The sequence below is a fragment of the Lathamus discolor genome, chromosome 2, assembly GCF_037157495.1.
Source record: "Lathamus discolor isolate bLatDis1 chromosome 2, bLatDis1.hap1, whole genome shotgun sequence".
NCBI lineage: Eukaryota > Metazoa > Chordata > Aves > Psittaciformes > Psittacidae > Lathamus > Lathamus discolor.
The window spans coordinates 128,028,570-128,054,583 of NC_088885.1; the positions used below are offsets into that span (position 1 = coordinate 128,028,570).

Genomic DNA, 26,014 nt, shown 5'->3' on the forward strand with positions numbered 1-26,014 from the left:
AAAATCTACCCTCTGAACCTCCTGAGATGTTAAGCTGGTATCATCCCTTTTGTAACTTATTGCAGTTCAGATGAAATCAAAGGACCTGCAGCAATTCAAAGAAACTGAGATTTTTTCCCATTGTATTCAAACAATGGGAGGACAGTTCTTGATGTTAACATAAACAAATATGCACTTCATTACAGAAGAAAGAAAATGGGATGAAATGAATCATCTACAAAGACAAATGATGTGTTAAAGTTTCTTGTATAATCATGTAAAGGGATACCAGCAGCTGCATTGTAAGCAGTCGTTTTGGACAGGCTGGATATGCATATAGTAATATAACTAGTGATGATATTTTATACTTAACAGCTTTCATCACAAAGCACATTATCAAAGGCTAGTTATTTGAGCCTTACAATATGTCTGTGGAAGACTATTATACCATTGTAGAGATTTCATACAGATTAAATGGCCTGGGCTAGGCCACACAGTGAGTGTGTAGCAGAGCCAAAAGGAGAGCGTGAGTGTTGGCTTCCAGCCCCTGTGCTCTAACTACTGGACTTTGCTTCCTTAATACTTAATTTCCATATTGCTTCTGTAATAGAGCTACTGAAAGTTTTGAGCACTCGGTAAGATTTGGTGTAATATCAAACCACTTGTGCTTCTCTCTTCTAGCTTCTTTATGATGTGGCAAAATGTTGTAATTACATTTTTAAGGGTCTCCTTTTACGGGTTGCCCCAGGTCGCCTAGCTCTAGTGGGGGATCAGCCTGATACTGTATTGCTCTCATTGCCTGCCCCCAGTACACAATTGCTGGCTGCTGCTGCTTCTCTCTGCTAGCTTTTGTCATGGCCCCAGTGTTATGCCCTTAGCTCTGCTGTGTGACTGGCTGGACCATTCTGTGCTTAAATAATTCCAGCTATATGCTAATATGAAACAGATGTTTCCCAAGCACTGGCATGAGCTATTGGTCCTGCTGCTCCCGTAGTTTCTCACGAGCATTCAGGTAACTGATACTGGCTAGCCACAATCTGCCTTGAGTTTTGTGTGTCTGAGGGAGAGCAGGCAAGGGAAGAGGATGAAGGGGGAGTGAAGCGGGCGGCAGACTGGTGAGGGGTAAAGGGTAAGGCGCAGCACCTAGGGCATTTGCTCGGCGATGAATAGAGCAGAGACTGCTCGCAAGTAGTGCCTCTCGCCTGCCCTCCCGCTGCCAGGCATGGCTCAGGGCCCCCCCGGGGCAGGCTGCCCCACGAGACAGCACGGGTCAGGACAGGGGGGGATAGCTTTGTATAAGTTCCGTTTCCTGTGAGTGAAGCAACAGCGGTTTGTAAATCCTCTGCGCTTCTTGGTGCTCCGTCAGTGCTTAAAGAGCTGCGTAAAATGTTTGTCAAGCCAGCATGATGCTTGTGAAATGAGGAAAAAAAAACCGAACACGGAGGAAAAAAAGGTAGGAAATACTGAAGATATGTTGCCTCTTCATACTATAGAAACTGGGGGTGTGACTGAATACCCAAACCACCTACACATCGGAGATGCCACCCAATCCCTGCCTGTGTGCTGTGCAGAACTCCTCCCCTCTCGTTTTGGCTAAGCAGAGACCTTTAGAGAAGCTGCCTGTTCTGGCTCATGCGGACTGTAACATATAAAAGCTGTTAGCAGCTGCTGTGGCCAGAAGATTCGAAATCAGCACAGTTTTGTGCTTTGGGGGTTTATAATAGGAGACACTCCTTCACAAAGGTTCATATCATCATATAGGAGAGTGCTGTATATACTGGGAGAACAATAGACTGTATTCTTTTTATTTTTTCTTGGTATTATCCAGAGGTAAGCCATTCAGCTCAATAAGTTTGCTTTGCATGCAGTGTTATCAATGCTTATCACATTTTGCTGAAGTTAAGATCTGAATGCTATTTCTAAGATGTCCTGCCTTCATGCTTTATATGTTGTCTTTTGCCTATTAGCTTATCTGTGCCACATTGTGTCAAAATAATCCATGCATATGGGATAGGCATAGCCTAGGATATATTTTTCATTTTCACTGGAAAACATGCTGTGAGGTTCCTTGAAGTCTCCCCATTTAAGATTTGTAGTGTGTTTTATGGACTGATCAGGTGTGATAGCACTGTCCCTATTTCAGGAATACTGCTAGCTCTGATTATGTGATTCATTGTGTAATGATACTTCATTTGGTGTGATTGTAGTAAAGACATATTAGCCCTTAAGATGGTTATTGGAAATTGCTCAGTAGCACGTGTTCTGACTGGATTGTTGTTATGATTGAGCTGACAGACAGAATCATTTTTCTGATCACAGGCTGCCAGTTCACTTTGTTCTGCTACCCAGATGTACAGAATCACATCTTTGACATCTTCTCTTCTACAGATTTATTTTCTACTGCCCTGACTTAAAGCAGAGTACCTCTGTGGCCTATCCTTCTCCTTTGGCCCCAAAATGACAGTAATCACTGCAATCAGTTGTGCTTTCTTATTTTCCATTCTCTGTGAAACAAGTGCATTAGTGTTACCCAACTCCACTGACCTACTCCTGTCAGACGATAATTTTACTGACATTGAGACAGCTTTGGCAGCTCATCTGGATTCTGCAAAAATTCCCAAAGCCAGGCGGAAGCGCTACATTTCACAGAATGATATGATTGCCATTCTTGATTATCATAATCAAGTCAGAGGCAAAGTCTTCCCACCTGCTTCCAACATGGAATATATGGTAAGTGAGCTTTGTTTATTTCAGAGTAAAACAAACTGTAAGTCAGTGATTTGATTTTCTTAAATTGTGAGTGTTTAGTTGATAAATGACTTTTAGCACTGCTTACTGAAATGTTCTTTCCTTACATTTTTAAAGTTGCATTAACATAAGCAAGCAAAAACCAGACACTGAACTCTGGACTTGGGTTTTCATTTCTATGAGTAGTCCCAGTGAAGCTTCTGAGACCCAAGTAAATGAAGCTGTGAATTAACTCTTTGTTGGCTGGAGGAGTAATGTGTGTGATCACAAGATGTGCTCACACACATTCACATGTGTTTAAAGTACTGACCATTAGTAACCCCATCACTTTTGTGGACTTTGCTTAAAGTCATTGCCCTGATTTATACAAAAGGTAGCCAGTGACCATTTCTAATTTATTTCACACATAATACTTTTGGAGGCAATATGGTAAAACTGTTTGTAAAGTAATTCATCTGATGCACGGTTTATCTCATGCTCACGTATTTTACTTACTGCATATGGTCTGTGTGCATCTAATGCTTCTATTTTTCCATCAAATACAATGCTGCTTTTAAATGTTTCTCTAATATGTAGGATTTCAGTGTACGCAAAATGTTATGTTTGTGGCAGGCACTTTTTACCCATATTGGCAAATACTCATTATATGAATTCTCTGTTCCTGCAGGTATGATAGAAGTTATTCATTCACTGTGATTTCATACTTGGCAGTAGTAGCTAAAGTAGTATGTTTGCTATTTGTGTTCCAACTTTGAATGCATGCATAGTGTAGACCTCTAATGTTAAACATAGGCTGGCCAAGCACAAACTTTTTTGCCTTCTAAGTAGGGTATTCACCCTGTTCTAAAAGCACAGACAAATTGTGTCAGCACCATGTATCTGCTTGAAGTTACAAGAGTTTCTCATATGACAACAGTTAGTTAACAGGTTTGAGAAACAGGACACCATCAGCTTGACATAAAAAGGGGATAAGAGTGATAACTCCTCCTTTTTAGCAGCTAATGACTAACAACTTGGAGACCTTTCTATCACAGATGTTACTTGAATTTGGATTTGATTATAAAATTGGCTTAGCACATCCCAGCACCACCTCAAAATGCTGAGTGCACTCAAAACATATCAGGATGAGACCTGTTGCTATACTATAGGCTGAGTTTGAAGTTTGGTTGAGTGGAAAGGTCAGAGACATCAAAAACAGACAGGTCAGAAGGCAAGCTCAGTCATCGTTTTCATTGCTGTGCTCTCCACTGATGTTTCCTTTGACTCTGCATAAATAAACTTTGTTGTAATGTCTGAGGGAATGGCAGCCTACCATGCCCTTCCTTGGCTTGTGTGCTTTAGCAATGTGCTCCTGCAGTTTGCTTAAGTGAAGCCAACACCCTGTCATATTCCCAGGAGTTTTGTAAGTGCAGTGTTCTTAGCCTGTTCAGTAAACAAAAAAAAAAAAAAAAAGAAAACCAGCTTCAAAAGAGAAAGCAATTTCCCTTGATAATCTATTTTAATGCACTCATATGCATAAACTGCCAAGATTTTATCTGCTGTGGGTATTCTGCTGCAGCTCTGCTCTGCAATCGTGCTGTGCAAGGTCTGGTACAAAATCGAGACTGAAGCCATGCTCCATACTATCTTTTTCTTTGCCTTTCCTACTATTGCTTTTACCAGTACCAACCAGCTGTGGGTTGTGTTCCCATCAGCATCAGCCCAACCAGTAGTCTCAAGGGCAAGGTCTTAGGCTTTCTTTCACGTTTGGCTTCCCAGTCTGAAAGTACTTCATAACTTCATGCTGCAGAATTCAGAGCAGCACCTCAAGCTATCTAGGTAATGATCCAGAGCACACCTTGAACTTGGATTCTGGAGTGTCAGCCAATCCCTTTGCCCCCAATTCTCTTCCAGAATTTAATCAATCTCTGTGTGTCCCATGTAAGAGAGCAAAAAAACCCCAGCGAGCAACATTGCACAAAGCTTGCTCTGCCACCTTCTTTGTAGCCATGGTAACATCTATTTAATTTTTTGCATCTGTGGCTTCAGAAAGGTTTTGGTAGGGAGGTCTTGAAGATGACATGTAAGCCATGCAAAGACTGGGAACCCCTGTATCAGTAAAGTTTGAATTTGCTTGGCCCACTGTTAGGTCTCTGTATAGTTTCAATGTATGGCACAACATCTGTTGTATCTTATAGGGACATAAGGTTGCTGCTGTTATATATAGAAGATGTTGTGTCACTTGCTACTCACTTTCACAAATAACACAGCAAACACACTGTCGTTACCAGCAGACAAGTGCTGTGCTTGAAAGAACCTTCCAGAGCGTGTGTTCCTGTCCTGAATGCTATGGAAAAGTGCAATGGTAGTGATGAAAGTGGCCTTTACCATTTCCCCTAACAATGACTAAAAAGGATGTCACATGTTGGAGAATTACTGGAATTACTTACAGATGCAGTAGGCTGTGGAAATCTTTTGTCTTTTGTAAGTGTGTTGAAGTAGAGAAAGACTAAACAGTTTGGAAGCACAAGAAAAAGATGTTTTCTCATCTTTTCTCTGTCCACAGTCATATTAGATTGTATTTTGTTCTTTTTTCCTAATTCTGTTAGGAGCTCTGTTCTTCTCATGAATTGCTGTATCACATTCTTAGTTTTGTACAGTCCATTTGCTTTTTCTTCTCCACTGGTAAGAACTCAGGGTTTAGCTATATGGGTTGGTTCTTGTGATTACATTCTCCACAGCCAACCTTTCCTGGGGCTTTTTCTCCTTGACGCATTCTGTTCCTTCCCTTGATGCAGTCCCCTTCTCACACATTCATTGCATGTCCCTGCCCATGGAATGGAGTTGGAATGATATAATCATTAAGATTGCTTCCAACCCAAACCATTTTATGATCCTATGATCTATAGAAAATTAGACTTCCTTGTGCATTATTTTGTCTGCACTTACTGTCTGGGAGGACAATGAAAGCCAACAGCCAGGAGTGAAAAACAGTGATGGGGCACACAGTTTTATTATCAGTCCTTAGTGAAAGAAACCGGTGTGCTTTACACCAGTTAGACTTTGGGAAATCTTTCTTCTGGGACATTATCACCCTTTCCATCAGACTTTAAAGTAGTCCTCCTTTTGGTTCTGGTTCTGGTATTGCTGATGGCATCAATTGGAAGTTTTTCTGCAAGTACAAATCTAGAGTCAGTGCATATGTGAAAGATAGTGAAAGAGAAATGAAACAAGGACTTTCAGACCTTTGGAAGTAATGACCTCTTCTTTTAATTTGGGTCTTATGACATCCTTCATTCTTCCTCAGCCTATGACTGTCATTCTTCAGTGTTCTAAAAGCTGATGCCATACCTGCACAAAGAAAGATGACACCATAGTCTTGATCGGGCAAAGGGTCAAAATCATCCACTTGGCTTTAGTGTTTTTTTTTTTTTTAGGGGGGGGGTGTTTGTTTGCTTGTTTCTTTCTTTTTTTTTTTTTTTTTTTTTTTTCCGGAGAAAGCAGAAGGATTCCATTAAATTAATGACTCAGAGAAAGTGAGGTGTAGAATTGCCTGCATCTCTCTAGTGTGAAAGGTGTGTAAACCTGCAAATCTAGTGGAAGTCTGTGTACAAGCAAATCCCTTTTCCTGAATGCTTGTTCTGTACTACAGAAGCCTGTGTTGCCTTTCTGGAATATCTCGGCTACTTGGTAGGCTAGTAAAGATTTGAGCTGTTGCTAGCTGAAATTTGAGTCTCACAAAACATATCATTTAGTATGCATTGGTACTGTCTTTAGGCTCCCAAAACATTCATTAATGAAATGTCTGTTCCTATGAGAATCAAATGTTAATTATACCTTTCCTACAATCACCCCACTTGAGGTCAGTTTTTTAAAAGTCCATATGGTCTTTATTGTAACCCACATCACTGTGTGCATGCAAAACCTGGTCAAGAAGTGCTTACATACAGGCATGCTATTAACAACTTCTCATGTATCAAGCAGAAGCAATAACTCTGATATAGCTGGGCTTTAATGAGCATTGTCCACCATGACATTGCCATAGGGAAAGTGGGGAAAACCTGTTCTAGTTAAAAGTACTCTGAAGTGGTCTGAATAACTTGTTGAAGAGTGATATTGAAAAACTAGCTGTGAGTAGTTCACTGTCGGCTCTGCAAGGGTGAATCCTGAGCCCAGTACTGATCAACATGGTCATTAGTAGACTGGCAGCAGCATGTCTGAAGTATAATAGATTGCATGCTCAAAAACATAAAGCTGAATGTTTGTGGAATGCTGTCTGAAGATAGAGCAGAAAAATGCTCCAGATAAACTTGAGCCTGCTAAGGTATGGAAGATGTTCTGATACACTTTTTTTTTTTTTTTTTTTTTTTGTTCAGTGATTGCATAAATGCACTTCTGTATTTGGCAAAATCTGCCCCTGATTGAATATGTCACTTTGTAGGACTCAAAATAGTAAAAGATTCCCAGACTAGCCTGAAATGAGGTTTTTTTGGAAATGCAGGAGTTATTTCATGGCAATATAAAGATATTTTCTTACGAGTTGGTGGCAGAGGAGGCAGAAGGGAATGGAGAATCTGATCCTATTAATTTCTAGTAAATCCACATAAAAGACCATTATAAAATGGACAAAGGAAATGAACTATTATTCTAAAATAAAACTAATTTTGTTCCAAAAGAAACTCCTGCAGTTGTGTGAGGGAGTCTGTATGAGTCACGGGAGAAATCTGTGCACTATGTGTGGGCCAGGAGTGACCCCTTTTGCTCAGGTGATGAATTTGGAGACTTGTCTGCAGCTCTTCATGGATAGGAAGCAAACTTACAAAGTCAGGTCAGAGAAGCAAGAAAATACCCCACTTAATGGTCATAAATGTAAATAATTGCTTTATTATTTCACTCTTAAATTTGAAAGTCTTGATAATATTTTCTTTCTGTCAAAGTGATCTTTAAAAAGGAGTTCTGTGAATATGCAATAGGTAATGGGTAAAACAGAATGAAAAAAAAAAACCCCAAACAAAACAAACAACCTAACCCCCCAAAAGAAAAACCTACTTCAAGTTTTCCAAAGTCCTAAACCTTTTATATAGACATGGAAAAAGTGAATTATTTTGGTTTTCTCTCAAATTCAGAAGCATTTCTGCTAAATAAGCTTCTCATCTTGTTTACATATTGTTTTTGCTGTTGTCAATGTGGCTTATTACAGACTATTCTATGTCTTAGAGGACATTTTGTTCTTGAGTTGTTTGCCCTGGCTCATCTACATGGTCCCACTGAAATCATCCACATATGTGAGTGAGGATTGTAGGGCTAGTTCCTTCAAGATTTATGTCTAATGAGTTGGATAGGAACTCCTAATTCATATAGTTTATCCCTGCCTTGTTGCAGGACTTCCTTCTGCATTAAATACATATGGTTTTCATCTTGTCTACTACTGAACACATATAGTGATGCTATCTCAGTCACATCTCTTGGCAAATATTTTACCTTAGGAATAGAAATGATTTCCAAATGTCTAACCTAAATATTTCCCTCTAAACCTCAGATAATTAATCTTTATATGCACTTTTTAACGGTCTAATATAATTTCTCTCCTGTTCATTTCAAACATTACCCTTTACCTATTTACTGGTAGTTTTCTTGGTATTAAGATACATGCATGCATATAATCTTTCCTTAGTTTCCATGTGCATGTCTTACAATGCTTCTGTGTATTGGAGCAAATTACAGTTGCATTCAGTTTACAGCTCCTTTGTTAAATCGGTGAGTAGCGCCCTTAAATGTCAAAGCAGATTAGGCCCACAATGCAATGGAAAATTTACTATAGAAGTTACTGGCAGCCTTGTTCCCTTAAATCCTATACACATGATGAAAGTTGGAATAAAGTAATCAGATAGTAAGTCAGGGTACAAAGATCTTAATCTGATTTTCATCATGGCAGAGAACAAAGTAAATCTAAGTATAGCCCAACCCAGTCTTCTGGGAGGAAAGACATCAAAGTGCTGAGAGCTTCCCCAGTGTAGTCCACATATCCCAGTTTGCTGTAGCTTTTAGCCATGCTGGGAATTCAAAGTGAAGTGAGAACAAATGAGAAGGAGTGTAACGAGGAAATGTGTTCACTGGTTCCAGTTTGACCCTCATGCCAATTATGTTTCTATTTAGCCAAATGAATATGTCCCTTCTGCCTGGTGCCATAACCAACACCAGGAGTGCCTAAAGATCATGGGCTAATGAATTCCGCAATATCAATCCTTGGAAACTTAAAACAGAAAGAACTGATGTCCTTTACATGCTTGCAGTTAGGGGTGGCTGTCTGCATGACAATATTGAAAGGAAGCAAACATTTTACAGCATACTCAGCCTTCTTCTGCAGTGGGGGCAAAACATGGCAACTGGCACTAAGCTGAAAGAAAGTAAGAGTAGCTGAGCTTACTTTCTGCTGATTTTGGCACAACAGAGTTACCTGGCTCTCTTTTTCCTCACAGGTGAGTTTATCCACTTATCTATTTCCTACTGCACCACTGTCAGTAATGCAGCACTATGCTACCTGTAGGCTATCAGTAAGATGCAGGATGATGCTGATTTTTCTAGTAGAGTTTCATCTACAAAAGGCTAGGAAACCCTATTAAAGCCATCACTTATGTTCAGAGTGAATGGCAGAAGACTTGTTCAAGAGTTATATTACATAGAAAGGACTTTTCCTGGAAAGTGTTCCTTGAAAAATCTGAAGAACTTCCCCCAAAATGCTGTTGTTGATAAATATTGTGATAAAGAATGACTGTGTTAAACTTGCTTTGGTATTAGAGCTCATTTCCAATGTTTTATGTATAAAAATTTTAAAACATCTATCTAGATGGTGTTTTAGAATATTTACATTTTTTAAATTTAGTATTAAAAGAAAGCCTTCTAGGAGTCTAAGCAAACAAAAAACAACCTAGTAAAGTCTCAGATAGAGAAGCAGCCTGCCCAGAGCCATCAGAATTAGACATTCCTTTATTATTAAATGTAGCACCTCTTGAACTTCTTGGCTAAAAACAGAGACAAGGCATTTTTCACAACAATCTTGATCCAAAGTACACATCACTTTGTTTCAGACATGAATGGAGATGGTAGTAACCTTAAACCTCTCAACATTTTCATTCGTTTTCCATACCTGAAAAGAACATCTGAAAAGAAGAATAGTCTACCCAGGTCTGTGGAAATGTGTATCATAAAGACAGCAAAAGATGGAAACTGTAGGGCAACCACTTGTTTGCTTTTTGTGGACAGAATACTGTCTTTAGCACAGGCACCACCATGTGTGAATGCATCTCCAGGTGCCCTGGGATGGGGTTTGAGGTCTATTTTAACTTAACTAAGAATCACCTGGGTTTGCAGTTTGCATCTTTTGCAGTATCTGTTAATCTGTGTCAAGAAAAAGAATCTTAAATTGAGCTTTCTTCTGAGAATAAATAACTATGCTTTTATACTTTGTCCTGAAGAAGCTGCTATGTGTTTTCTTTTGTCATGCTGCCATATCTTTCAGTCAGACCTACTTAGAAAATAAAAGTATTTTCTTTGAAAACTTTTACAGAAATTAAGAACATTTTTTTTTTGACTGAAAAACTTTAGTGGTTCTTAAAAAAAGGCAAAAAAAGTGTAGATTTTTTTCATCTAGAATAGAAGCAAAACACCACAAAAGAAATGATTTTTTCATTCACATTTTGTGGGTTAGAGAAAAGGCGATTTGCTCTGATTGTATTTAAAATGATGGAGGTCAGACACCTTCCTTGTTAGATTTAGGACCAATTGTCAGGGTGACATGGAACTAGACAAAGTTTGGTCCGTGTTACCACTTCTGAGATAAGCTCTTGCCAACTAAAATATGCCTTGCAGTAGGTTAGGAAAGCACTGAATATTTTAAGATATGTAGCTCTGATATTTATCTTTCCCAAAAGCTAAACAAATAATAGCATATCAGTGAAGCTTATTGTTATTAAATCTGATAGCCTACCAATTTTCTTTGTTTCTTATTGTTTGAAAGCCTGGTGCCAAACATGAAAAGAAATGCAGACAGCCTTTAGAAGAAACAAATTGACTATTAACAGTGGTCAGGATTCAAATGATAGCACTTTGAATTTGTACCAAATAGACATGCAGGAATATAAACTTCTGTATAAAATACAGACTTGAATTTTCATAAGAAAATAATTTCTGGCAATGAGGTTTCTTGCACATATGTCTGGTGATGCCCTGAATACTGTAAGAGAGACCTTCTAGTACTGAGGCCTTCAGAAGTGTGAATCAGATGTTTGGAGGTTTGGTTATATGAGAGTAAATTGGCTATAAAACATTGCACAGTTTTATTTTGAGTTGCATGGGGTATTGGACAAGCAGCTTGATGTATTAACCCTCTATTTATGTGCAAAAGAATGAAGTACAGAACTGTGATTCCCTTCAAGATCTTTTTCTCTAGAGAGAAGACGTTGGCAATTTTCTGTGTAAACTTTCAAATTATTACCTAATGCATTTGGGAAAGGACTTGCACATATGGTAGGCACCAATTACAGTATGTACAGTAAAACTTCTAACAGGTGGTAGTTGAAAGCAAAGAGTATTCATATTCTTAGAGAGAGAGAGACAGGCTAGAGCCCAAATGATCTCAGACCCCAAATAAATATTTAGGTTTGCCAGATCTGTCTATAAATTCCAATGAGCTCATGTATTTTCATCACACAGTATGTATTGAAAAAAGTGAAGGCAAAGAGATGAGGCTCAGTCACTGCTGAAAAAGCATGAAGGCAGAAGGGCTGGTAGGTTGTTTAATTAAGCTTTGTGGGGTAGTGGACATGGTGAGGGGTCCTACAGGAAGTCTCTGAACCTGAAAATGCTACAGGCTTGACTGTGCAAAAGAGAAAGGGAGAAGCTGGGCAAGGGACTCTAGCGTGCTTTGCATGTTGCTGTGGGATTTCTGAGAGACGGCCACTGCATGTGCAAGTGGTACGGCTGGTGCGAGGCTGCACGGCTGAGTGACCCATGAGGACAGGATCTGCATGTTGGAGGATAGCAGCTTACATCTGCTAATCCACTCTGGGACTTGCTCTAGCAGCTGTGGAGTGCAGCTGCACAGATGGGCTGGACACATCAGATTTCATCCATCAGCTGCCCAGTGTTTTTCACACAGGAAGAAATCACTTGCATTGAGGTTTTCTTCTTTCCCACTTGTTGTCATTCCAGAAGAAAGAGCTTCTGATCTTCAGCTGGGCAAACAAGCAGAAGTACAGAGCTAATGGAGAATAAAATCACAAGTCTGAGGTAGAAAGGTTAACTTTTTGTCTGACTGCTGCTAAAAGAAGGTCCTACTGGCAGCCTTTCTGATGTGCATATGAACCATTGTGGATTTGTTTGTGTCAAATAATCATCTGAAGATGCTAGTATGAGTCCACAGTTGACATATATTAATGGAAATTAATATGCCCAAACAGGCAAGAAAATTGCCATTTTTACTGCAAAATACAACAGTGTTGTCATGCAACTGCGTTCAGATTGTGTATCCCAGCATTTACAGTCTCATCACATCATTGCAGTCCTGTAAAGAAGGAGGAGTATAGAAAAGGAGAGTGATCAAAACAAGGTATTTCACCTGTTTGCTCTGGATTTGTGCTCAGCCTGTACCTGGTGCTTGTCACTTCAGCTGTACAAGCGGTGTCAGCCAGCTGACAGGGATAGTCACGCCGTGGCTATTGTGGCATTATGGGCAGCAGCTCTCACTGTACTGGCACTCAGGGAACTTCTAGAAGGGTAGTGAGCGACCAGGATGTATATGCTTTGTTTAACCACCGAGAAATATGCAGATTATTACCCTATCTGATATGTTATTATAACAAACAACCAAACAAAACCAAACAGCAAATTGCTGGGGGCTGCTGCTGTTATTTAATATTCAGAGCAGTGCTCTGCTGAGTTTCTCCTGTACTCTTATGCAAGGGAGGGGAGCTTCCTTGCTACTGGTTTTAAAACTGGGCCAGGAAAGATTAAGGATTGTGATGGCACAAGAAGAATGGAAGCACAGTTCTCTACTGCTTGAATGCTTTAAAATGATCATTAGCAGACTGCCTAGGCTGCCAGGTTAAAAACATGTCTTTATGGATTCCCCAGTTAGCCCATATCTTCTGTCTAGCAATCTGTCTGCTGGCAATTCTCAAGGAAGGAGCACTCCTACTTCTCACATTTTTCTCATAGTTTCTTTGCTACAATGAGGGCTGTAAATTTAAATGCTTCTAAAAACATCCACGTTGCACACACAGATATCCACACAGAATTAGCTTATCACTGTGTATTCTGCTCCTTTTGTATTGAGAACATAAATTCTCGCTACCTGCTGCCATTAATAACTATTTCAAAGTACTTGCAGAGAAGGGGGAGTTCATTGCCATTTGCATTGGTAATGATGTCTCTCATACAACAAGGCATGCATAAACAAGATATAACTATACCGAGGCAGATATTTTCTTTTATCACTGTAAATTTGCACTCTGAGCTTCAGGGAAGGTATCCGATTACTCCAAGAATACATTTTTTGTCTCTGAAAAACAGGAAATCAGGAAATCAAAATTAAAAATGTTTCAGCTTTCTCATGGAAAGTCATCCCTGGCTGAATGGTCATCCCCATTGAATAATACTTCTCCTTTTTTCCACACATTGCATAATGAAGAACTAGACTATCAAGGTTAGGTTGATATTTTTTTCTCAGTCCCCATATTTGCCAGGAATAATGGATCTTAACTTTATCTTCTTCCAAATTCTGAACTTTAAGAACACCTTACAAAGGGGTGCAATTCCAGAGGACAGTGTCAGTCATTCCTTCTCAGGTGTGGCATCTGTGGGGGAGGTAACTAAAATGTTAATTTTCGGTTTACCTTTCAGCTTTAATGACATGACTGATTTAAGTACCTGTTGGGAGGTATTCTGCTGCTTGAATCAGTCCTTTTTGTCTGCCTGTAAGAAAACTGAAATAAACATCTTAATATGCATGTACTTTAGTTTTACTTTTGAAACAATGAGTCATGAGAAAAAGACAATATAACATCACTCTCACAGAACATAAATGCAGTAAAGTGTTGACAGGTGTTACTGATGACTTTGGAAGAAGCCAGTAATTGCTTTCTGTGGGGACAAAAAAAAAAAAAAAAAGAAAAAGAAATCACAGCATGTTTTGCAAAATTTACCAATCAGATAATAAATCTGAGGGTAGGTATCAACAACATGGAAATTTAAAAGTTGTCAGTCTTTTTTTCTTTGACAGTGTGTTGAAGATATGAAATAGAAATGAATGCCCATTTTAGTATTTATAGAGCACACAGATTTTTTCCCTATTTTTAAACTAAGAAACATTGAAATTCTGCTTGTTTTTCAAATACTGAGGAGACATTCTCTTGCACAAATGGGAAACAAGTAATTAACATATTGTAGTATGCATAAAATTAACTTAGGAGTATGACATTTTTATACTTGCATGGGTAGGAATTTTCTGGTTTTAAGAAAAATATCCATCAAGGGTCTGTGTGAAGTTCCAAGATATTTGTTCTTTCCTTTCTTGACTTTGCTAGTGATACTTTGGATGATCTATAGCATCCAAGAACTCCTTTACAACACAGAATATGAGAGGAAACCTTGGCAGGCTAAGGGATCCTTCTCTCTCCTCTCTTCTTGCTAAATAAAAGTTTTCTCTAAAGCAATGAGAAAACTTAATGCATGTGATCAAAAAGCTAAAGTAGTAGACATGCATAGCCACTTCTATATTGAGCTGTTCCTCCTATTTCATCACATCATGAAATTAATATTCATTAAATGCGCTTCTATTATGTATAATGTTCATAGCTCTTCCTGCTATGGAAAAATCTTGGAAAATGACCTGATCCTTTGGACTGACAAGCTGAGAGACATGGACTGCTTCCTAAAGTCCTGTGGACTACAGAGTGAAATCTTACAAAATCAGCTGGAAACACAGGGTTTTAATATTGGTTCCAGGCAGAAACTTTGTGGTGCCTGTGTTTGCACCATCTTGGTTAACATCTTGGGTTAGTTTAAGGAAAAAACAGTCATGTGTTATGAGCTTCACTGACATCCAGAGTTCCTAAATCAGACCTTATTCAGGTAACTGGGAGGTGCTCCATGGAAATAGGAAGTCTTCAGGGAGGGTCACACATTAAATAATTTCAGTTAGTCATACAGAAGGCCTGTAGTGAATATATGACCCCTACTTTAGGAAAGGTACAGATCTCAAGTGACACAGTTCCTTGATACCATCAAAATTCCCAGACCTGATGTTTCATTTCATAGGACCAATGATGGGATCTAGGCCCTGAGAATGCTGCTTCAAATCCCTGCTCTGTTTTAGTCAACGTAATTTAACCGCAACTTCATATATACACCATTCACAGATGTTCTCAGCAAAGTTTGCGTGTTCAGACTATGCTTGTTGCAGTACTGCATTTAAATCTAGGAGTATGAAAATTTTAACTTTACAAATAAAATTACCACAGGGTGAAAGCAGCCAGAGTAGCAGTATGTTTACAATAATATAATTGTCTTAGAAAGTCTGTAGTAAGAACAAGTGATTTGGATTAGGGTTCCATTCAGTTTCCTCTGGTATACTTGGTACGTGTTTTCTACTCACAGATAAAGTAGTGAGGTTGCTATCTGAAGTAGCTTGTGGTTTGAGCTTTAACTCCTGTTCTGCAACAGGATTTGTCCCCTAAGACATGTGTTGAGCAGGGTGTCAAGAGAAAGCTACTCCATTTAATGACTGATATTAGGAGTACAATTCTAACTGTAAAAATGGTTATGTACATTATGTACATACAAAAGCATAGTTATTACTGTGGGAAAAGAAGAGCCAGTTATTTCAACAAGTGTTATGGACAGATCTTCTTAATATTATAGTTGCTTCATCTTTTTTTTTATTCATCATAATGTTTATACAGCTTCATCATCATTTTAATACCTATGAGGATAGTTGCGACCAGGACCTCCTGTTCCAGCAAAGCTGTTGCAACAAAAGGGCAACTCCATCCCTTCTACAATCTAAACTACCTAAGAGCAACTGAGAGACAGCTATAAAACAGCGATAGAGGATACAAAGAAACTGTGACCCACAACATTAAAAAGCTTCCCTTGGGGAAAGAAGTTTGTATTCTGGGCTTCAAGAAATTTCATTCAACATTAAAGATATTTAATTTTACACTCCACTGCTTATTATACACTATTGGAATAAAATAATTTGTTTTACTATTTGTTTACAGAGTGAAACAAACAAAAAGAAAAAAAAAAAACTTGGGCGAAATTCTGACCTCACTCGCAAAATTCCTGCTGACTTTTATTTACACTAAGATTTTAGTCTTAATTCTCAACCAGCGTGTGCTGTATGAGTGCAGAGAACAACACACAGCTGCCTCATAAAGTGTTCTCTCATGCTGAAGCTCCCCATGTAGAAGCACTGGCCTGTTCCCTATATTCAGTCCACTGGTCGATTTTCAAGTGTAGTTTTGCAGTGCAGTTTTGCTGGGAGGAGTGCAGAGAGCGCAGTCGGACAGCTTTCTAGGAAAATAATCTTTGGCTGAGGAAAGAAAAATAAATTGGCCAAAGGATGTTCACTTCAAGTTGCTAGTGGAAGTGTGGTGAGACGCTTTAACTCTATCACAGCTCAGTTAGACCCAGTTGAGGAGTGGGGAGGGTTTCCATGATGGACCAAATCAGTGATCTGGAGAGTTTGGGAGGGGGTATTTATACTGGGTGGAAGGAAGGTGTCTGCTTCCCCAAAGATTTGCAGTCACCACAGAGATAATGAGCATAGATTGGCACTGAGCGTTTCCTTAAATCTTGACCTACTGAGTATGCAAATTTTTCTGCTTTTTTTCCTTTTGCAATTTTACGTTCATGCCAGGCAGCTTTCTCTAACATGTTAAATAGAAACACTGGATTGGCCATCATTTCAAAGTTTATAATTTTGTATATAGCATTGTTTTTGAAAGTCTTTGCTAATTAAATTGGGATTTTTCCTTTCTTATGTCGTGGTTTAAACTCAGTCAGCCACGCAACCTCTCTCACTCCCCCCACTTCCTTCACCCCACTCCCAGAGGGATGGAGAGGAGAATCGAAAGAATGTAACTCCCACGGGTTAAGAACAGTCCAGTAACTAAGGTATAACACAAACCACTGCTGCTACCACCAATGATAATAATGATAAGGGAAATAACAAGGGGAGAGAATAAAATCTCTCACCACCCGAGGAGTAATACCCAGCCTGACCGAGCAGTGATCTAGCCCTTCCGGGTAACTGCCCCCAGTTTATATACTGGGCATGACATGCTGTGGTATGGAATACCTCTTTGGCTAGTTTGGGTCAGGTGTCCTGTCTCTGCTTCCTCCCGGCTTCCCCCCTTCCCTGGCAGAGCCTGAGACTCAAAAAGTCCTTGGTCAGAGTAAACATTACTGAGCAGCAACTGAAAGCATCGGTGTTACCAGCGCTGTTCCCAGGCTGAAAGTCAAAAACACAGTGCTGCACTGGCTACTAATAAGGCGAAAAATGACTGCTACTGCTGAACCCAGGACATCTTATCATACAGAAACCGTCCTTCTGGCTTTCAGGTTACTTCAGTTTATCTTTTTAGAATATTTTTCTATTTCTTTATATGTTATTTATCTATACACAACAATGAAGCCGCATGGTTAAAAAATCCAAATGTCTTTGCCCTTTTCTCTTACATGCCCAAAACAGGGGACTTAACTGAAATATAAATCAATATGAGTGTGGACTCAGGATTGGGATTCTTTGAAAAGGGGAACTCTTACAGTTTTAAGATTTTAAAGATTTTAAGTCATCATGTGATAATTTCTGTGCATCATCTGTCTTACTCATGAAGATGATCGAGAGCTAGTTTTAGAGGGAGTGAGACCACCATTTCTTATAGGAAAATAAAATAAGGAAGGTGAAGCACTCAATCTTCTGCTATGAAATACAAATTATTTATATAGCAGGAAGGGACTCTTCACAAAGGCTTTTCAACAGCTGCTAATAAAGGAATGGAGGAAGTTAAAAGATGCTGCATATGATCCCCTCACCTTATTTCTTATTCAGTAGTTAAGTTCTTCTCATTCTCGCTTTTTTTTTTCCTTTTCTGTTTGCCAAAAATTTCGTATGTCCAGAGAGTGGTCAAGAGTGAACAGATAATGGAAACCAGAGCTCACTATATATCACAGTAATGCTTACCTGCCAAACCCACAACTTATTAACTGAGTTTGAAAGAACCCCCTGAAACTTTACCAGTGAAGTGCTGCAGAAGATTCCTGAGAACCAGAAAATGAAACTGAGGAGAAATGGAAGTGGACTAGCAATGCTTTCACTGTCCAGGGCGGGGGCCATATCTAGTTTAGAGAGGGCATTAATAGTGAAAAACTAATCTGGTCTTCACATTTCTTTCAAACACATAACATGCTATTTTGCAAGGCAATTTAGTATGCAAAAATGTGCTGGATGGACATGAGGAGCTTGGTGCTATTTGTGCAAATACAGTACACATTTAGATTATTGTGGGACTGCAGCCAGGTTACTTGGGAGCAAGAACGCAAACCTCATGTTCAGCCTTCTGGCAGGGAGCGCTCACACCAGAAGCATGATTAATCCCAGCAAAGGAGGGTGTTTATGGGGTGTCACAGTTCTGGTGGAGCTGCCCCTTATGGATGCACACCAGGCAACTGTGTTTGGACTCATGTGCTGGATCCTTGTTCTCCTCTGTTCCCCTGGGCCTGGGCAGGCTCTGAACGCTGACTGTGGCCCTGGCCTCTCAGGCACACTTTTATGCTTGCACCCTCTGTTGTCCCCTCCTTTAACCTTCTTTTTGTGATGTACCACAGAGGTTATAAAGGGTTTATTTTTTACACTATCCACATGCAGCTAGTTGACTTAATATCAGAGATTTGAAGCAAAAAAAATGTCTGTACACTGTTTTCTTTTCCTTGGGACCTGGAGCATTTCCTGGGGTTTGGATGTTGCCATAACAGTCCTGGATCCACTCCCTTGTACCCTAGTACTCCAGCTTACCCTTCTGTACACAAGTTATAGACTTATCTCTAACTCCTCTGAGAAACTCCCCATCATTTTTCAGAGCTAAAGTCAGAGTGTTCCTTGGCTTAAGACCAGTCAGTCCTTCTTAGCATGCTGCTTCCTGACACTTCTCTGTTTTGTCCTTTTACTGGCAGTTTGTTTTGACTTTATTCTGGGACTCTTTATAAATAGGTGTAAAGTAAATATGCCCTGCTTTAAGCACCATCCATCTTACTTTTCCTAAGGTGGTTCAACTTGAATCAAAGTTTGCATTAAGGGCTCATATTGCTCTCTGTTGTGATGCTTCAGTTTCACTCTAGGAGGTAGCCCACCTGCTCAATATTTGCAGTTTTATAAAATTTACTGAATTTTGTCATTTTCACTTAGAAAAATCTCACAAACTACCAGACAAAGTCAGGACATGAATTACTGTCTTGGTCTGTGGTCCGTGGTCTGTGCACAGTCTTCTCACTCTACAGGTCGCAAAATTAAAGCTATGAATTCAGTGTTAGAAATCATGATTAGTTCATAGTACAGAAAATATCTGTGGTATGGGCCACTTTATCCTTTGATAAGTTAATTTCTGACTTTGCCTCTTATTTCATACTTGAGAGAGCATACTCTTTATTTCATAGCCACTCAAGGTTATGAGTTCGGGTTTGTGTTTAAAAAGCTGCAGTGGGCTGGGTAAGCACATTCTGTTCCTGCCTTTTTACCAGAAGTTCACTAAAATTATCCTGCATCAAAACACTCCACTCAGGATATTAAAAATGTAGATCTAACTCCAGAATCTACAGCCTAGTTGGATATCACTTAAACACTAAGTTATAGTAGGATTTATGCATACTTGTGATATAACAGTGAGATACTCTTTATACAGCAGATTCTACTGCTGATCTCTCTGTTATTGTTGAAGGAAGCCCATTTGCTATGTAGAAGACAGCAGAGTTACAAATTAAGAATGTGAGCAGGCAAAGCATATAAAGGAGGCAGTATTTAAGTTCACTTGTCATGTTCCCATCACTGGAGAATTTAAGTCAAATTGTCTCTTCTTACAGAGTTGTTATTTTTTTATTCCAGGCAGGGAGTAATGTCAGCTCCTGTGCAGAATAAAGTGGTGAAACTCATACTGCACCTGGAAACTATCCATAGTCTGCGTTTATGGAATCCCTTTTCTTGACCTTGTGGCCTCAAATATGAAAAGCTGCCACACACACTCTCTCTGGCTATAGATACTCTTGAGATCCTATTTCAAATGTGTTGGGGTTTTGCGGGGTATGTAACACCTGTGCTGAACTGTTCTTCCTCATGTGTCTCTCCTTCACTTTGACTTTCTGTCTGAGTTTCAGCCAGCATTTCACTCCTCTCTACACATGGATCTCATCAACACGGAAGGAGAAATGATAGGAGAATGCCTGTTCAGTAAAGGGCTTTTCCAGAAAAAAAAGAGAGAGATCTGAATACTTGGCTTCCTCTGATGTGGGTGGGAATTCTATCCAGTGTTAGGGCAAATCCTGCTACATCCTGTACATGCTTCCCCACAGTTTTCTGAATTGAAGAGCTCTCTGCCTGGTTACACACCTCATGGGTTATGATAGTATATTTGTGACTTAAGCTACTTGCTTCTTGTGTTCTTGCAGTGTGATCACTATCTGGGATTTTTTTGTCATTCTTCTGCTAAGGATATTTTATTTTGTCAGGTTTGGGATGAAACTCTTGCCAAATCTGCAGAGGCTTGGGCTGCTACATGCATTTGGGACCATGGACCTTCTTACTTGCTAAGATTCTTGGGCCAGAACCTATCTGTAAGAACTGGAAGGTAGGCAGATACCCTACAAAACAGTTATTTTGTCAATCTTTGAACACCTTTTGAAATCCAGATCTTGGACTGATGCAAGTTGTCATCCAGTATTCTAGCAAGAATTGATATCCACTGTGTTCATTTGTCTTAAGAGTATTACTGCTTAATGCTGTGCCTCTAGTGATGCATGGAGAAATGTATATTTAGGTAACTTGCATCAGAATAATTAGCAGCAGAAAGTTCCAAGGATTTAAATCTAAAATTACATGTTTTTCTTTCTGTATTTTAAACAAACCCAGGTATCGATCTATTCTCCAGCTGGTAAAGCCGTGGTACGATGAGGTGAAGGATTATGCTTTCCCTTACCCTCAGGACTGCAACCCCAGGTGCCCCATGCGATGTTACGGACCCATGTGCACCCATTACACACAGGTTATATGAATTATATTCTTCTATTCAAAATCTATCTTCCAAAGCTGGACTTTTCTGTGATGTATTTATAGCTCTCTCTCAAATAAATGTGTGTGTATATATATATATTTCCTTTCAATTTGGACTTCACCAATAATAAATATTTATTCAGATGGTTTGGGCCACTTCCAATCGTATAGGCTGCGCAATCCACACATGCCACAATATGAACGTCTGGGGATCTGTTTGGCGACGAGCTGTTTACTTGGTATGCAACTATGCACCAAAGTGAGTTGCTTTCTTTTAAATATTGTTTACTTTTTTACTTCATGCATGGTTTGGTCCTCTCATAGGATTGCTTACTCCTTTTTCTAGCTTGACCTCTTGTGCTTTTTCTGCCTGCTGCTCTTTTGTTCTAACTTTACATCTGAATATACAAAAAATGCATGACTTTGGTATACAAGGAAGAAAAGGAAATAACTTGATATGTAAGGAACAAGCCCAGACCATTTTTTTCTGGATTATTATCATCATCATCATCATTGTCTTCCTTCTTTATGCTGACTCCACTTTACTTTCAATTCTGTATTTCTTCATTCTATTAAATATAATCATGGTGACCTAGTCTTCTTCAGGTGAGCAATCTCACTGTAGTTCGGACCCTTGATTTACTGTGAACACATGTTGTTGTCCACAAGATGCTTTTGCTTATAACCATGGCGCATAAGTGTATCCATAGCATAGGTTTCCTACAAAGTCCATCTACCTAAGCTCAGTGTCTCCAAATCTCATCTTGCCTTCCATGTTAGGGTCCTTCAAAGGACAGCCATAGGCAGCCCTGTATCAAGTAGCTGTGCAGACATGTGTTAGGTTGAAATGAAGAAATGAATTTTCCCCCAGCATTCCTAGATATCATCCCAAACTTACATCTGGGTGCAGAATGGATCAATAACGTGGCTCTGTGAAAGGTTCAATTTGCAGTCTGCTTTGGACCAGTGCTTCATAAGCATCATGGGCAATGTAAATGGCTGTTTTCTCTGACTCTATATCAGGCAAAGCCATAGTTCTGTACAGAAATCTAAGTATAATTAATTGAGCATGTTTTCCATAAACTCACAATGGCACAGGTCCATTTGTGGTAAAGAGCATGCAAGAATATGTCATTATTCTAGCTGTTACATGAGTAAAAGAATTTCTAAGGATTCTGCAACTTAAAAAAAGATAGGATTTAGTAAGAAAACTGAATTCAGGGAAAATGGCCTGTGGGAATCAAAAAGATTTCTCTGTCATTTAGTCTTTAATATATATTAGAAAAGGGCGATAAGAAATGAATATGAGGGAACAAAGATCAGGCAGCAGAACTATCTGAATTTTAGCTCTACAACGTGACAAGGTGAAATCAAAGTTTATAAGAGAAACCCAAATATTACTTATTATGTATCTTAATTTAAAAAAAAAAACTTAAAAATTACAATCTTTCAGAGTACATCTCTCATGTACATATATAGGAAAAGAAAGGGTTTATGCATTACACATTATTGAAAACTGCTGCGTTGTTCGTGTATAGGTTAACAATGAATTAATGACATTTTACATTTTCTCAGTGTAAAAATCCCACTGTTTCTCAAACAGCAAACCAAAGTCTGGAGTTACAGGCTTCTTCTCTGGATAAGATTTTGAATAGAACTTTGGTTTATAGGTAGTAGAATTGTGGGTTTCCCATCTACTTATTGCACAGTCACAAAAAGGATACTGAGCGATCTCGTCTGGCTTAAGTTCATATTTCCAAGAATTAATTAGATTGAGTTAAGTAGATTTGGCTTAGAGTCCTTGGGCACACATGCAGAATGTTCTTTGCCAGTCAATAGACTGTCTTTCTGAGTAGGGAACTCCTCTAAAGAAGAAGAGGGTGAGTATTACAGCTCTGACCCAAGTTACTGAGGTTGGAATTTGGCAAAGATTTAGGATTTAGAATTCAAATAATTTTCACTGATGGTATGCTGTAATGCAGAAAAAAAATAAAAATCTATGCTTCTGAAATCAGGAAAAAAGTTTAAGAGGATAACTATAATGTTTAAAAGTCCCTGCCCCTGCTTTTCTAAGAGACTCACAGAAATCAGCCATGTGTTGCATAGAAAATGAAGCAGAAATCAGCTTTCTGGATTTCCATATCTGTTATCAAACTAAATATATTTCCTGAGCACTCAGTCCACTGCACTCATTTGGAAGAGAAGTAGGAATGAGAAAATTATTTGAGAGATTCCTACTTTATTCCAAGGCACAACCCAGACCAGGGCTTTTGATCCAATGTTATTGGCTTGGAGGTGGAGGGTGAGAAAATGTTGCATAAATAATTGCATTACTCATTGCTATACCATGTCACATGCAAACTAGGGGAAAGTTCCCTGCTCAGTGAGACATAACATTTAAATAAAAGTCTAATTTTAACTTTCTTTCTGCCTACATCATGAATGTTACATGAATCTCTAAAAGCCCAGGTTTTATATAAGCACCTAAAAGTTTAGATGTGTTTTTCAGATGTTCTTGGATATTTCAGAATAACCTCTTTTACACATGATCAGTTTCCAGACTTGTACCCCTTTCCGCTCAGGCTTTATTACACCGCACTGTTCCCCAGATGGAAGTCCTCCTTCTCCTCCCATTAATGAGACCACTATGAATGCCCAAATACAGTCCTTCTTAATATATTACTGTTAAGAATACTTTTCATCTTACCTTTTCTCTGACCATGGATTCTACCTCAGAGCTTCACAATGTGGACCTAGGGTAGTCCAACCTAAGAACAAGAGTTCACTCAATTTATTTTTCCACCTTTCAAGAGTTACCTTAAAACCAAGTTTTAAGATAACTGCTAGACAAGAAACTGCTCAAGGAAAACCTTGTACCAATGTTCATGTTGCGAAGGTCTCATGAATATAGCCCTCCAGTAAAAAATACTCTCTCCCAGGCTCAGATAATCAAAAATCACTTGGCTGTAGCAAAACCAAGAAAACTGGGACTTTACCATGGAGACTAAAGGATATAGAATTGACCACTGGCCTGGGGTGACACGGTCATTCTCCTGCTGGTTTAGGGGAATTGGTAGATCAATACTTGTCAGTAATCTCCAGAAATATATTAATGTATATTTTCAATAACAGGGCATTTATAGGGTATCACTGAAGACAAAACCTTTAATTTCTCAAAGCAACTATGTTTAATGATTGTTTTTTTTCCTCTCTGACCTTACTAAGCATTTTTTTCCCTTTATTATTTTCAGGGGGAATTGGATTGGAGAAGCACCATATAAAGTAGGAGTCCCATGTTCAGCTTGCCCTCCAAGCTATGGAGGTTCTTGTACTGACAATCTTTGTTTCCCAGGAGTAACATCAAACTACTTATACTGGTTTAAATAAGTTAAGGTTTACATTATTTTGAAAAAAAAAAACCCCAAACAAACCAAAACCAAAACCCCATGGATGAGTAGCAAGAAGCTTGTATACTGAATTTTGCACATATTATATATAGAGAGATATTGTAATAATACTCTGATGTTTTCTTTTTGTATGCTTTTGTATAATTAGCTTTCAAAGTATAGTATAATTTGGTTTTAACACTTTTGGATATAAGACTCACATTAACCCTTTTATATTAATAATTTGTTAAAGGAGAGCAGAATAATTTTCACCTTAGCAAGTGTAGCTTCCTGAAGATTAGGCTCTATAAAAAGCATATTAAAAGATTAAAGAATATTACTTCCTTTAAAAGATAATAGCTCCAGAAAGAGAAAGGTCATTGTTTAATACTGTGCTTTAAAAATGGAGTGTGACGTGCAAAGCAACAAATTGTTCTCACACTCTTATTGGTTCCTCTCATTTACACTGGTGCTTTCACCTGCAATGTCAATGGGACTCTGAGCAGAGGAAAACAAATGTGCAAGAGAAACTGCAGCATTACCTACCTCATGCACATCAATTTGTTATGGCATTTGAAGAGTTCAGCACATGGCTGCTGCTATCATCAACAATGCTGGTGTGCAGACAGGAAAATTAGAGACAATGAGGAACCACACTAGCCAAGATGCAGTGGCTGTTAACTCACACACCTAAAGTCTTACCTGGGTAGAAAGCTACATCACTTTAAATACTGGTATAATAGCACAGCCTAATTCTACTTTCCTGTGTTTCTGAACAGATTCATAATGGCATAATGGTGCTTTGCAGCAGTATATTTATTCTTGTACAGGAAAGCGAAGAAATATACTGCTACAAAGCAACATACGTCAATACATGACATCCATACTGTCTTTTACACTGTAAGTTTGACCGTATATGTGTTGTCCCACTGACTGAAACTCAGCCAGGTAAACTTTCAAGGAGAAATCAGATTTAAAATTATAGGATTTCCAAATAAAGGACATTAGGCAACTTTAAACTTCATACAGATTTTTTTTTTTACAAAAAATCTAAATTTCTAAAGCAATTGGCAGTGTCCTTTAATATATATTGCATTGTTTCTTGAAAATATCTGTGTGAATTAATAAAAAAAAAATACTTTATTCATACATTTCCTACTAAAACATGAACACTTATGGGTGCTTACTAGAACATTTATAAAGAGGACCTCCACTTTAAGATAGAATATTATACAGGTAATTTTCTTGAAAAACAGATTATAAAAAGGAGGAAATCAATTACCTGCCACAACTACTATGTCACTGAAGTAGCCTTGAGTTTTGGCTTTGTATTACAGGACAGAATGTATTCCTCTTGAAATATATGTGTTTAGTCTGCTCGCACTGCTACATTTAGACCTCTGAAGTTTATGAACTTTGAAAAGCAATACTGAGCAGAGCAAGCAGAACAACAGAGGATTTCACTAATTCAACATATATATGTGTCTTTAAGTCACTAATTCAGTCCTTTTGAGGGTGTTTGAGATTGTCACCAAAATATCAAGTATCATATTGGTGATATAAAAGGAAATATCAGAGTTTGAATTCTTCATGTATATTTTTA

General features: G+C 38.7%; 1 protein-coding gene and 1 long non-coding RNA gene across 4 annotated transcripts; both read left to right on the forward strand.

Moving 5' to 3' along the window:
* Positions 1-1,325: 1,325 nt before the first annotated feature.
* PI15 (peptidase inhibitor 15) lies at positions 1,326-26,014 on the forward strand. 2 transcript variants are annotated; one of them, XM_065668465.1, is made up of 6 exons: positions 1,326-1,432; positions 2,368-2,709; positions 20,485-20,603; positions 20,885-21,017; positions 21,169-21,284; positions 24,277-26,014. In XM_065668465.1, the coding sequence occupies exons 2-6, from the start codon at positions 2,437-2,439 to the stop codon at positions 24,410-24,412; spliced, it is 777 nt and encodes a 258-aa protein (XP_065524537.1). In that variant the 5' UTR covers positions 1,326-1,432; positions 2,368-2,436; the 3' UTR covers positions 24,413-26,014. The 2 variants fall into 2 exon arrangements, with proteins under 2 accessions (XP_065524537.1, XP_065524536.1); XM_065668464.1 differs by lacking the exon at positions 1,326-1,432 and adding an exon at positions 1,628-1,809.
* LOC136008753 (uncharacterized) lies at positions 11,974-15,922 on the forward strand. 2 transcript variants are annotated; one of them, XR_010610220.1, is made up of 2 exons: positions 11,974-11,994; positions 15,666-15,922. It is a non-coding gene; the product is annotated as an uncharacterized LOC136008753 (long non-coding RNA). The 2 variants fall into 2 exon arrangements; XR_010610221.1 differs by lacking the exon at positions 11,974-11,994 and adding an exon at positions 12,033-12,313.

What these genes read in the sequence shown, in the direction of transcription:
- PI15 (XM_065668465.1), top strand. Translation starts at nt 2,437, where the DNA reads ATGACAGTAATCACTGCAATCAGTTGTGCTTTCTTATTTTCCATTCTC. An exon ending in CTATCTGTAAGAACTGGAAG is followed by an intron (nt 20,604 to 20,884) that starts GTAGGCAGATAC and finishes AAACAAACCCAG; the next exon opens with GTATCGATCTATTCTCCAGC. An exon ending in GTATGCAACTATGCACCAAA is followed by an intron (nt 21,285 to 24,276) that starts GTGAGTTGCTTT and finishes TATTATTTTCAG; the next exon opens with GGGGAATTGGATTGGAGAAG.